Below are 13,813 nucleotides of genomic sequence, written 5' to 3' on the forward strand. Positions count from 1 at the left end.
CAGTGGAATTTATTGAAAAAGGGGGAGACTGTGTTGTTGACTGGTTGGTGAGGATATTCAGCATATGTATGGCTTATGATGAGTTGCCTGAGGCGGAATGCTTGAATATTGCCATTGTACAAAGGCAAAGGGGATAAAGGTGAGTGTTCAAATTACAGAGGTATAAATTTGTTGAGTATTCCTGGGAAATTGTATGGGAGGATATTGATCGAGAGGGTGAAGGCATGTACAGAGCAAGTTGCTAGAGGCAGTGAAAAGTTTTTATTGTGGATATAAGGCATGTGTACTAGTAGGAAGGGAGGAAAGTGATTGGTTCCCAGTAAATGTTGGTTTGCGGCAGGGGTGCGTGATGTCTCCATGGTTGTTTAATTTGTTTATGGATGGGGTTGTTAGGGAGGTGAATGCAAGAGTTTTGGAAAGAGGGGCAAGTATGCAGCCTGTTGTGGATGACAGAGCTTGGGAAGTGAGTCAGTTGTTGTTCAATGATGATACAGCGCTGGTGGCTGATTTGAGTGAGATATTGCAGAGGTTGGTAACTGAGTTTGGTAAAATGTGTGAAAGAAGAAAGCTGAGAGTAAATGTGAATAAGAGCAAGGTTATTAGGTACAGTTGGGTTGAGGGACAAGTCAATTGGGAGGTAAGTTTGAATGGAGAAAAACTGGAGGAAGTGAAGTCTTTTAGATATCTGGGAATGGATTTGGCATCGGATGGAGCCATGGAAGCGGAAGTGAATCATGGGTGGGGGAGGGGGCGAAGGTTCTGGGAGCGTTGAAGAATGTGTGGAAGTCGAGAACATTATCTCAGAAAGCAAAATTGGGTATGTTTGAAGGAATAGCAATCCCAACAATGTTATATGGTTGCAAGGCATGGGCTATAGAGAGGGATGTGCGGAGGAGGATGGATGTGTTGGAAATGAGATGTTTGAGGACAGGTGGTTTGATCGAGTAAGTAATGAAAGGGTAAGAGAGAGGTGTGGTGATAAAAAGAGTGTGGTTGAGAGGGCAAAAGAGTGTTTTGAAATGGTTTGGTGACATGGAGAGAATGAGTGAGGAAAGATTGACAGAGGATATATGTGTCGGAGGTGGAGGGAACGAGAAGTGGGAGACGAAATTGGAGGTGGAAAGATGGAGTGAGAAAGATTTTGAGTGATCGGGGCTTGAACATGCAGGAGGGTGAAAGGCGTGCAAGGAATAGATTGAATTGGAATGATGTGGTATACCAGGGTCGACGTGCTGTCAATGGATTGAACTAGGGCATGCGACGTATCTTGGGTAAACCATGGAAGTTTTGTGGGGCCTGGATGTGGATAGGTATAGTTGCAGAGTTTTATATCTGGCTTAATGGAGTTCAAGACTGGGATATGGGGATGGTGGTTTGTTGTTTGTCCAGCTATGCAGTATGTAGGGGTGATATGCTGTTCACTCGCTGAAATAGGGCAATGTAGAGTGGGTAAATTATGATACTTTGGGTGGTTCTAGGCATGTGGAAAGAATGGAAGATGAGGAGATTACAAGGAAAGTTTATGATAGTACGATTAAAGGAGTTGGTTTAAGAGGAAGTCAACATGTGGCATAGAGAAATAAAGTGGAAGATTACTGGAGGGAGAGAAATGGGGAAACTATGTGTGGAATGGTGTATGCGAGGGAGGCATGTAGGGACAGGCATAAGAGGAGACTTTTTCCTTGGCCACCCCCTTGATGAGAGTTCCTGAAGGTTTTGGACATCAGGGATATGGATGATGGATAGATGGAGGTAGGGGAAGTGAAGTGGTCAGGGTTAACCATGGCATAATCTTTATGATTTGACAGTGGATGTTAGACTGGTTATGCTGCATTATATTTGATGGCAAAAGGCTGAATGTGTACAAATGAAGCCAATTTTTGTAAGGTTGTGAGACTACCTTGTGAAAGCAGTGAGGTGTAAGCTGGAAATTTTACATTGTATGTTGCATTGATTAATGTTATATAAAAACCTTCATTTTGTGAAAGGACAAGAGAAGGAGAATGATGTTGGACGTGGTGATGAGGAAGATGCTCGCAACCTGGAGGATGACTCAATAAACCTCATGCTTGAAGATGAAGACAAAATGCTTGAAGATGAGATGAACTTTAATGACTCCGAACGTTTGGACCAGGTAAACTTTTTTTCTTAACATTATGAATGTTTGCTCTTTCTTGTTTTAGTGAGGTAGCATCAGCAATGGATGACTGGGTCTTAGAGGAAAGATACTCAATTGGTTTCTTTATGTATTTCCTCTTTTAGAAAGTAATTATACTGGAAGGGAGGATTTTTTGCCTCCTGTTCCCTTCTCGCTTAGTACTAATGTCTTCTAAATATCCAAGAGATAAGCGGATAGTACTCCTTTTTCCCTATTCCCCATAATAATTATTGCAATATATTTAAAGAAATTTGACGATGGAATGAGAGCTTTTCATGTTTTATGGCTAAGTGTAATCAGGTTGAGAAGGCAAACCAGGATGTGCTTTTAAAATGAAATGGACATACAGAGAGGTTAAGTGAAGACTGACTGACTATGAGGCTCTCTGAAGTGGATGGAGTAAAAGAAGGGTGGAAGTATTGAGTTAAGGAGGTTTTAGTGTGTCAGGACTTGGACGCTCAGGTTGGGATGCAATGAATTTTATTGTTGTGATATATTGGTCAAACCATGGAGTAGTCTTTTGCATTGGTTATGGATGGAAGGGAATGGTCTTTAGAGCACTGTACATGAAACGGTAGAGTGGAGTTGTGCAAATATTGCCATTGTTCATTTGTTTGTGATGCTATTTTGCTAAGGCAGGAGAGGATTTTAGGTGCTGTTATGTGCTGTTGTTTTCTTCAGTTCACACTTTTGATCTGAACTACTACTGGGAAGGCACTTGAAAGCATAAATAAAAAACATTCACCAAATTTGTAGTTTTTTCTCAGTTATAAGCCACCCTCTGATTAATAGAAAAAAGATTGTATCTGTATTCTAAGCCTAACCCCAAAGTTGAGCTACCACTCTGGAAAATAGGTAGAAAGCATGGGAGCACTGATGCACCATGTTTTTTGTTTATATTGAATGAACTCTGTGCAATCTCTGTTGTACATGCATTTGTATGTAACTTACAAATGATTGTTTTAGATTTACAGTAGAAAGTACCCATTTTTTATCTTTATTATTCTAATTTTTCTATGAATAGTACAGATTTCTTATTTTGAACACCTAAATGTGTAGTTAGTTAAACTATCCAAGATTGTAATTGCAGAGTTGTCTTATTTGGCTGTAAAGAACATGCTTTAGTCTTTTTCCTTATGGATTTTTTAGATTATGTAGGATCATAGGGTGGGGGAGGGGGCGAAAATTCTGGGAGCCTTGAAGAATGTTTGGAAGTCGAGAACAGTATCTCGGAAAGCAAAAATGGGTATGTTTGAAGGAATAGTGGTTCCAACAATGTTGTATGGTTGCGAGGTGTGGGCTATGGATAGAGTTGTGTGCAGGAGGATGGGTGTGCTGGAAATGAGATGTTTGAGGACAATGTGTGGTGTGAGGTGGTTTGATCGAGTAAGTAACGTAAGGGTAAGAGAGATGTGTGGAAATAAAAAGAGCATGGTTGAGAGAGCAGAAGAGGGTGTTTTGAAATGGTTTGGGCACATGGAGAGAATGAGTGAGGAAAGATTGACCAAGAGGATATATGTGTCAGAGATGGAGGGAACGAGGAGAAGAGGGAGACCAAATTGGAGGTGGAAGGATGGAGTGAAAAAGATTTTGTGTGATTGGGGCCTGAACATGCAGGAGGGTGAAAGGAGGGCAAGGAACAGAGTGAATTGGAGCGATGTGGTATACCGGGGTTGACGTGCTGTCAGTGGATTGAATCAGGGCATGTGAAGCGTCTGGGGTAAACCATGGAAAGCTGTGTAGGTATGTATATTTGCGTGTGTGGACGTATGTATATACATGTGTGTGGGGGTGGGTTGGGCCATTTCTTTCGTCTGTTTCCTTGCACTACCTCGCAAACGCGGGAGACAGCGGCAAAAAAAAGAAAAAAAAGTCAAACTGGTAACTTCATTGTGTATGATGTAAGACATTGTGTAACAGACAATATATTTTTCATTTTCGCAGTGAAAATGAGTTTGCTGAAGATTCCATGCTTTTTTTTGTTTTTTCAGGATGACTCGTCACTTGCAGATGGTAAAGGTAAGCCCAATGATGGGTGTGCTATGTTTATTTTTTTTGCCTTGTTTTTATTTTGATATCTGTTAGGATTAGTTAATTCTGGGCACAAACTGAAGGCTCACACAGTCGGCTATTGAGTCATTGGAGGTCTTGAGGCATACAGTGCAGATGATTGGTGAAAGCAGGTGATGTTGGACCCACCAGGTACGTGCAAGAGATGCCAAGAGCAGTGACTTCAAGAAGACCCAGATGTGAAGAAGTACGAGGATATGCCTGCTTTCCGGAGAATATAGTGTTTTGGTGAAGTGACTGAACTCGACTCTAAATAGATGGATATCTGGATAGACTTGAGCATGTGACAAGATCATTATACATCTGTCAGTGATGACTGCTGTCCTGCTCTTCAAGAAGAGAGAAGGTGTTATTAGCTTTTATTTCATGTGTGAGTCTGAAGTTTGTTGCCCATAGTTAGGAAGTTTACTATAAGTGCCTTGAGTAGGCATCCATTGTACATCTTACTAACTTCTTATGCAAAGAAATCTCCGTCAACATAAGGAATGAAAATCATATTCCAATAGCGTTATTCTCTAGGATACTCTGAGTATATTTTAGCCAGAATGAGAAGAAGGAGAGGGGGTGTGGGGGACCCAGGCCATGAAGAAGAACCAGGTACTTCAGCGGCAGCTGTAGCAGATTTGTTGGTGGTGGTGGGATCACTGACAGAAGCACCAGCTTAAGTGTCTTGGGAGTTGCACTTAGTCATCCTTGCAAGACATCTTGTAGCTTCTCAGTAGTAATTTTTAGCATGCAGTCTCTTCTGTATGTAATACAAGATATGAATGAATATGTAGCCAGCAGCAGCAGCCCATCCATACTAGGTACAGCAGGAGTGTGTGCAGTCGGATTTGAGCTGGTGAGGTTCCTGTTCCCAATGGTCCCCCACCCCCTCACATGGATGACATCGCAGTCCCAGGGGCAGCAGCAGCGATGATGTGGTGGTACGTCCGTTCCTTCCTGGTTCATACTGAACCAGATACTCAACGTGACTCACTTCTGGCGTTGGATATCACCACCTGCCAGAGGGGAGCCACGGCCTACCCTGATGACTGACTCGACCCACAGAGCGATCACACACCAAGGAGGGCACTTCCGCAACCCACGCCAGCGCAGATTCTACAACGGGGAAGAAGGACACGTCCGCCGATTCACAGGATAAGAAAGAATGCGATAAGCCCAAGAGGTTGGTTCCTCATACTGGGTTTGTATCATCAGCAGTCAGTCCTAAGCTGCTACTGAAACATGGGGCATGATCTCCCTTTGCTGTACACATCTGCTAGACCAGTTGTTAAACACACTAGCCTTCTTGTTACACAGGCTTGCCAACATCCTGAGACATGTGGATGTGGGAAGCAGTTCAAAATAAGCCAGTATGAATTATTTTCCCCTTGTGAAATTTTTAATTTACCTGAGTTGTATCTTCTTCCTTTTCTGCATTTTTTAAGGAGGCAGTTAAATTCAGGGCATTTTATATAAAAGAAAGGATAGCTTTTCATTACATAGAATTTCTGTTAAGTTGGGTTGTACAAGGGATGTTATTCAAGACTGCTAATTGTTTTGAGGGTTGGGATGGGTGGTGATTACATTTTGCTGCAAGAGGGTTCATAAAAGATGTAATGGACTTTCACTGGGTTGAATTTAGATGGTACTGACAACTATTTTTGTTGAATATTTTACCCCTAGTTGCAGATTGTTATGAAAATTTTTTAAATGTGTTTTTTTATATAAATCCAGTTTCACAGAATGGTGGTATGAAAAATAAATTAGTAATGAATAGCTGAATAGCAAGCTTATCATTACCACTTAAGAAAGTAAGTAAATGAATGGATAACAAGACTGTTATTACCACTCAAGCAAGTGGGTCGTAATGTCTGGAAAGAGATAGAAGACACTAGGTGGGTCTTTCATTTGCGTCTAGTCCACAAGATGTGCATGCTATTATGCAGTGACTTAGAGAGGGTGTTTGTGGGAAACAGCAGCCCTTGTAACGTGGCACCAAATTTTATTTTTCATTAAAATAGTTTTCCTGTATTGACACTTACAACCTTTGAATGATAATAGATATTCTCATGGAAGTAAGTTTGAAGATTATTAAGCTCAAATTTCAATAATGAATTCAGATTTAAAACCTGTATTGTTGTAATTGATTTTGAAATAACCATAGATATACTGTGAATTTATTCTCATTTTGGACTTTTTCCTGTGTTCTCCACAGCTCAGGAGATGAAAAGGGGAAAGGTGACAAGCCAAAAGATGATAAAGGTAAGCCACATGCATAATTCAATTATATCATCCAATGTCATAATGTTTTATATGCCCTTCCCTGTAGGTCATTGAAAATGCTAATTCAAGGTATGTGGTAGGAGTGAATTATGTAGAAATGGAAACATTCTGACTTTATTTATTTAGTAGTGGTAGATAGATGAAGATTGTGGGAACAGATGTTAGGGTTGAACTGGATAAAATATAGAAACATTATTGTGGAATTTGGTACAAGGTGTTTGTTTTCTGTAATTTGATAAGAGGTAATAGAAATAATTAAACACTAAGTATGGAAATCCCGATACTCAAGAATTTTCCTTATTTAGAGAAATTATTGCTTTACCACATCACTTGTCACTATGTTTCCCTGCACTACCTTGCTGACACAGGAAACAGCGATTTAGTATAAAAAAAAATAATATGTATATATTATTCTTAACTGCTGTTTTTTGCCTCTGCGAGATAGCGCAAGAAAACAGACAAAGAATGGCCCAACCACCCACATACACACATTTATATATAAACGCCCATATAGGCACATATTCATACTTGCTACCTTCATCCATTCCTGTCACCTCCCCGCCACACAGAAAATACCCCCCTCCCATCCAGCAAGGTAGTGCTAGGAAAAGACAAAAAGGCCACATTTCTTCACACTCAGTCTCTAGCTGTCTTGTGTAATGCACCAAAACCACAGCTCCCTTTCCACTTCCAGGTCCCACAGACCTTTCCATGGTTTACCCTAGACGTTTTACATGCCCTGCTTCAATCCATTGACAGCATATCGACCCCGGTATACCACATTGTTCCAGTTCACTATATTCCTTGCCCTCCTTTCACCCTCTCTTTGTTCAGGCCCCGATTGTTGAAAATCTTTTTCACTCCAGCCTTCCACCTCCAGTTTGGTCTCCCACTTCTCTTTATTTCCTCCACCTCTGACACATATGTCCTCTTTGTCAATCTTTCCTCACTCATTCTCTCCATGTGTCCAAACCATTTCAACACACCCTCTTCTGCTCTCTCAATGGTTTAGTAAACAGGGAAGAGGTGGTGAAGGCTTTGAGGAAGATGAAAGTCAGCAAGGTGGCGGGTTTGGATGGTATTGCTGTGGAATTTATTAAAAAAAGGGGTGACTGTGTTGTTGATAGGTTGGTAAGGGTATTCAATATATGGATGGTTCATGATGAAGTGCCTAAGGATTGGAGGAATGCGTGCATAGTGCTGTTGTACAAAGGCAAAGGGGATAAAGTTGAGTGTTCAAGTTACAGAGGCATAAGTTTGTTGAGTGTTCCTGGGAAATTGTATGGGAGGGTAGTGATTGAAAGAGTAAAGGCATGTACAGAGCAACAGATTGGGGAAGAGCATTGTGGTTTCAGAAGTGGTAGAGGATGTGTGGATCAAGTATTTGCTTTAAAGAATTTGTGTGAAAAATACTTAAAAAACAGATGGATTTGTATGTAGCATTTATGGATCTGTAGAAGGCAAAGGATAAGGTTGATAGACATGCTTTGTGGAAGGTTTAAAGAGTATGTGGTGTGGGAGGCAAGTTGCTAGAAGCATTGAAATTTTTTTTACTAAGGATGTAAGGCATGGGGATAGGGGATTAAGAGTACTTCCCACGTATTCCCTGCGTGTCGTAGAAGGCGACTAAAAGGGGAGGGAGCGGGGGGCTGGAAATCCTCCCCTCTCGGTTTTTTTTTAATTTTCCAAAAGAAGGAACAGAGAATTGGGCCAGGTGAGGGTATTCCCTCAAAGGCCCAGTCCTCTGTTCTTAACGCTACCTCGCTAATGCGGGAAATGGCGAATAGTTTGAAAGAAAGAAAAGTAAGGCATGTGTATGAGTAGGAAGAGAGGAAAGTGATTGGTTCCCAGTGAATGTCGGCTTGTAGCAGGGGTGTGTGATGTCCCCATGGTTATATATTTTGTTTATGGATGGGGTGGTTAGGGAGGTGAATGCAAGAGTTTTGGAGAGGGGGCAAGTATGCAGTCTGTTGTGGATGAGAGGGCTAGAGAAGTGAGTCAGTTGTTCGCTGATACAAGTGTGGTGGCTATTTAGGTGAGAAACTGCAGAGGTTGGTAACTGAGTTTGGTAAAATGTGTGAAAGAAGAAAGTTAAGTAAATGTGAATAAGAACAAGGTTATTAGGTTCAGTTGGGTTGAGGGACAAGTTAATTGGGAGGTAAGTTTGAATGAAGGAAAACTAGAGGAAGTGAAGTGTTATAGATATCTGGGAGTGGGTTTAAAAGCGGATGGAACCGTGGAAGTGAGTCACAGGGTGGGGGAGGGGGTGAAGGTTGTGGGAGCACTGAAGAACGTGTGGAAGGTGAGGAAGTTATCTCGGAGAGCAAAAATGGGCGTTTGAAGGAATAGTGGTTGCACTGAAGAATGTGTGGAAGGTGAGAACGTTATCTCGGGAGCAAAAATGGGTGTTTGAAGGAATAGTGGTTCCAACAGTATTATATGGTAGTGAGGCATGGGCTATAGATATGGTTGTGGGGAGGAGGGTGGATTTGTTGGAAATGAGATGTTTGAGGACACTGTGTGGTGTGAGGTGGGGTGATCGAGTAAGTAATGAAAGGGTGAGAGGTGTGTGGTGATAAAAAGTGTGTGTTGAGAGAGCAGAAGAGGGTGTGTTGAAATGATTTGGACACATGGAGAAAATGAGTGAGGGAGATTGACAAAGAGGATATATATGTCAGAGATGGAGGGAACAAAGAGAAGTCTCGCAACCATATAACATTGTTGGAACCATTATTCCTTCAAACATACCCATTTTTGATCTCCGAGATAACATTCTTGCCTTCCACACATTCTTCAGCGCTCCCAGAACCTTCACCCTCTCCTCATCTTGTGACTCACTTCTGCTGCTAAGTCCACTTCCAGACATCTAAAACACTTTACTTCCTCCAGTTTTTCTCTGTTCAAACTTACCATGCAGTTAACTTGCCTGTCAACCTTACTGAACCTAATGACTTTGCTCTTATTCACATTTACTCTTAACTTTCTCCTTTCACACACACTACCAAACTTGGTTACCAACCTCTATAGTGTCTCACCAGAATCAGCCACCAGAACTGTATCATCATCGAACAACAAATGACTCACTTCCCAAGCCCTCTCATCCACAACAGGCTGCATACTTGCCCTTCTCTCCAAAACTCTTGCATTCATTTCCCTGACCACTCTATCCATAAACAAATTAAACAACCATGGAGACATCACACACCCCTGTTGCAAACCGACATTCACTGAGAACCAATCGCTTTCCTCCCTTCCTACTCGTACATATGCCTTACATCCTTGGTAAAAACTTTTCACTGCTTCTAGCAACTTGCCTCTCACACAATATAATCAAAAAACCTTCCACAAAGCATCTCTGTCAACCCTATCATATGCCTTCTTCAGATCCATAAATGCTACATACAAATCCATCTTTTTTAAATATTTCTTGCATACATTCTTCAAAGCAAACACCTGATCCACACATGCTCAACTACTTCTGAAACCACACTGCTCTTCCCCAGTCTGATGCTCTGTACATGCCTTTACCTTCTCAATCAATACCCTCCCATATAATTTCCCAGGAATATTCTAATAAACTTATACCTCTGTAATATGAACACTCACCTATATCCCCTTTGCCTTTGTACAATGGCACTATGCATGCATTCTGCCAATCCTCAGCACTTCACCATAAACCATTGAATATCCTTACCAATGAGTCATCATTCAGTCACCCCCTTTTTTGATAAATTACAATGCAGTACCATCCAAACCTGTCACCTTGCTGACTTTCATCTTCCACAAAGCTTTCACTACCTCTTCTCTGTTTACCAAACCATTCATACATATCGCCATTTCCTATATTAGTGAGGTAGCGTTAAGAACTGAGGACTGAGCCTTAGAGGGAATGTCCTCACTTGGTCCCCTTCTGTTTCCTTTTTTTTGAAAATTAAAATGAAAGGGGAGGATATACAGCAACCTGCAACCTCCCCTTTTAGTCACCTTATACACACGTTATTTGCTTCCCTTCGAAACATCTTACATTTTATTTTGTTTATTATACTTACTCATTGTTTCCCGCATCAGTGAGGCAGTGCACGGAAACAGACGAAGAATGGCCCAGCCACTCATATACTCATATATATATATATATATATATATATATATATATATATATATATATATATATATATATATATATATATATATATATTTATTTATTTATTTTGCTTTGTTGCTGTCTCCCGCGTTAGCGAGGTAGCGTAAGGAAACAGACAAAAGAATGGCCCAACCCACCCACATACACGTGTATACATACACGTCCACACATGCACATATACATACCTATACGTCTCAACGTATACATATATATATACACACACACACACATATACATATATACACATGTACATAATTCATACTGTCTGCCTTTATTCATTCCCATCGCCACCCTGCCATACATGAAACAACAACCCCCTCCCCCTTATGTGTGCGAGGTAGCGCTAGGAAAAGACAACAAAGGCCACATTCGTTCACACTCAGTCTCTATCTGTCATGTAATAATGCACCGAAACCACAGCTCCCTTTCCACATCCAGGCCCCACAAAACTTTCCATGGTTTACCCCAGACGCTTCACATGCCCTGGGTCAATCCATTGACAGCACGTTGACCCCTGGTTTTTCCACATCGTTCCAATTCACTATTCCTTGCACGCCTTTCACCCTCCTGCATGTTCAGGCCCCAATCACTCAAAAAATCTTTTTCACTCCATCTTTCCACCTCCAATTTGGTTTCCCACTTCTCGTTCCCTCCACCTCAGACACATATATTCTCTTGGTCAATCTTTCCTCACTCATTCTCTCCATGTGACCATACCATTTCAAAATACCCTCTTCTGCTCTCTCAACCACACTTTTTATTACCACACATCTCTCTTACCCTGTTATTACTTACTCGATCAAACCACCTTGCACCACATATTGTCCTTAAACATCTCATTTCCAGCACATCCACCCTCCTCCGCACAACTCTATCCATAGCCCACGCCTCCCAACCATATAACATTGTTGGAACCACTATTCCTTCAAACATAGCCATTTTTGCTTTCCGAGATAATGTTCTCGACTTCCACACATTCTTCAACGCTCCGAGAATTTTCGCCCCCTCCCCCACCCTATGATTCACTTCCACTTCCATGGTTCCATTCGCTGCCAAATCCTCTCCCAGATATCTAAAACACTTCATTTCCTCGTATTTTTCTCCATTCAAACTTACCTTCCAGTTGACTTTTCCCTCAACCCTACTCTACCTAATAACCTTGCTCTTATTCACATTTACTCTCAGCTTTCTTTCACACACTTTACCAAAGTCAGTCACCAGCTTCTGCAGTTTCTCACATGAATCTGCCACCAGCGCTGTATCATTAGTGAACAACAACTGACTCACTTCCCAAACTCTTTCATCCACAACAGACTGCATACTTGCCCCTCTTTTCAAAACTCGTGCATTCACCTCCCTAAAAACCCTATCCATAAACAAATTAAACAACCATGGAGACATCACACACCCCTGCCGTAAACCAACATTCACTGAGAACCAATCACTTTCCTTTCTTCCTACACGTACACATGGCTTACATCCTCGATAGAAACTTTTCACTGCTTCTAACAACTTGCCTCCCACACCATATATTCTTAATACCTTCCACAGAGCATCTCTATCAACTCTTATCATATGCCTTCTCCAGATCCATAAATGCTACATTGTTACAAATCCATAAACGCACATGTACATGCATATACATATTAATGTATACATGCATATACATGCTCAGACTTATAAATATATACACATGTACATACTCGTACTTGCTGCCTTCATCCATTCCTGTCGCCACCCCGCCACACAGGAAATAACATTCACCCCCTCTTGCACCTTTCTGTTGACCTCCTGCTGCTTTTTTTTTTTTTTTATATAACTCCAGCTATTTGTACTACTTCCCTACAAGTATTGTCCAGACTCGTCTCTTTTCTCTTTCAATAACAACCTTACTTATTCATCCCACCACTCACTACCCTTTCTAACTTGTCCACCTCCCACCTTTCTCATGCCACATGCATCTTTTGTGCAAGCCGTCACTGCTTCCCTAAATACATCCCATTCCTCACCCACTCCCCTCATGTCATGTGCTCTCACCTTTTGCCATTCTACACCTAATCTGTTTTTGTACTTCCTCACACAAGTCTCCTTTCCAAGCTCATTTACGCTTACCACTCTCTTCTTTTTTGAAAACATCTGCAAATTTTCACCTTCGTCTCCACAAGATAATGATCAGGCATCCCTCCAGCTGCCCCTCTCAGCACATTAACATCCAAAAGTCTCTCTTTTACACGCTTATCAGTGAACACACAATGCCATGATGCCCTTTGACCATCTCTTATACCCACATACGTATACTTATGTTTTTTTTTTTTTTTTTTTTTTTTATACTTTGTCGCTGTCTCCCGCGTTTGCGAGGTAGCGCAAGGAAACAGACGAAAGAAATGGCCCAACCCCCCCCCCCATACACATGTACATACACACGTCCACACACGCAAATATACATACCTACACAGCTTTCCATGGTTTACCCCAGACGCTTCACATGCCTTGCTTCAATCCACTGACAGCACGTCAACCCCTGTATACCACATGACTCCAATTCACTCTATTTCTTGCCCTCCTTTCACCCTCCTGCATGTTCAGGCCCCGATCACACAAAATCTTTTTCACTCCATCTTTCCACCTCCAATTTGGTCTCCCTCTTCTCCTCGTTCCCTCCACCTCCGACACATATATCCTCTTGGTCAATCTCTCCTCACTCATTCTCTCCATGTGCCCAAACCATTTCAAAACACCCTCTTCTGCTCTCTCGACCACGCTCTTTTTATTTCCACACATCTCTCTTACCCTTACGTTACTTACTCGATCAAACCACCTCACACCACACATTGTCCTCAAACATCTCATTTCCAGCACATCCATCCTCCTGCGCACATCTCTATCCATAGCCCACGCCTCGCAACCATACAGCATTGTTGGAACCACTATTCCCTCAAACATACCCATTTTTGCTTTCCGAGATAATGTTCTCGACTTCCACACATTTTTCAAGGCTCCCAAAATTTTCGCCCCCTCCCCCACCCTATGATCCACTTCCGCTTCCATGGTTCCATCCGCTGACAGATCCACTCCCAGATATCTAAAACACTTCACTTCCTCCAGTTTTTCTCCATTCAAACTCACCTCCCAATTGACTTGACCCTCACCCCTACTGTACCTAATAACCTTGCTCT

General features: G+C 41.7%; 1 protein-coding gene across 6 annotated transcripts in view; it reads left to right on the plus strand.

The window, feature by feature from the left end:
• The window catches only part of LOC139757844 (uncharacterized), a 255,572-nt gene that overhangs the window by 25,753 nt on the left and 216,006 nt on the right, over window positions 1-13,813 (plus strand). For all 6 annotated transcript variants that reach the window (XM_071678740.1, XM_071678743.1, XM_071678741.1 and 3 more), the window contains exons 4-7: window positions 1,989-2,134; window positions 4,150-4,177; window positions 5,279-5,396; window positions 6,429-6,475. In XM_071678740.1, the coding sequence (XP_071534841.1) occupies window positions 1,989-2,134; window positions 4,150-4,177; window positions 5,279-5,396; window positions 6,429-6,475 (339 nt within the window). The remainder of the gene's footprint in view (window positions 1-1,988; window positions 2,135-4,149; window positions 4,178-5,278; window positions 5,397-6,428; window positions 6,476-13,813) is intronic.

This window comes from Panulirus ornatus, chromosome 28 (genome assembly GCF_036320965.1).
Source record: "Panulirus ornatus isolate Po-2019 chromosome 28, ASM3632096v1, whole genome shotgun sequence".
Classification (NCBI taxonomy): Eukaryota; Metazoa; Arthropoda; class Malacostraca; order Decapoda; family Palinuridae; genus Panulirus; species Panulirus ornatus.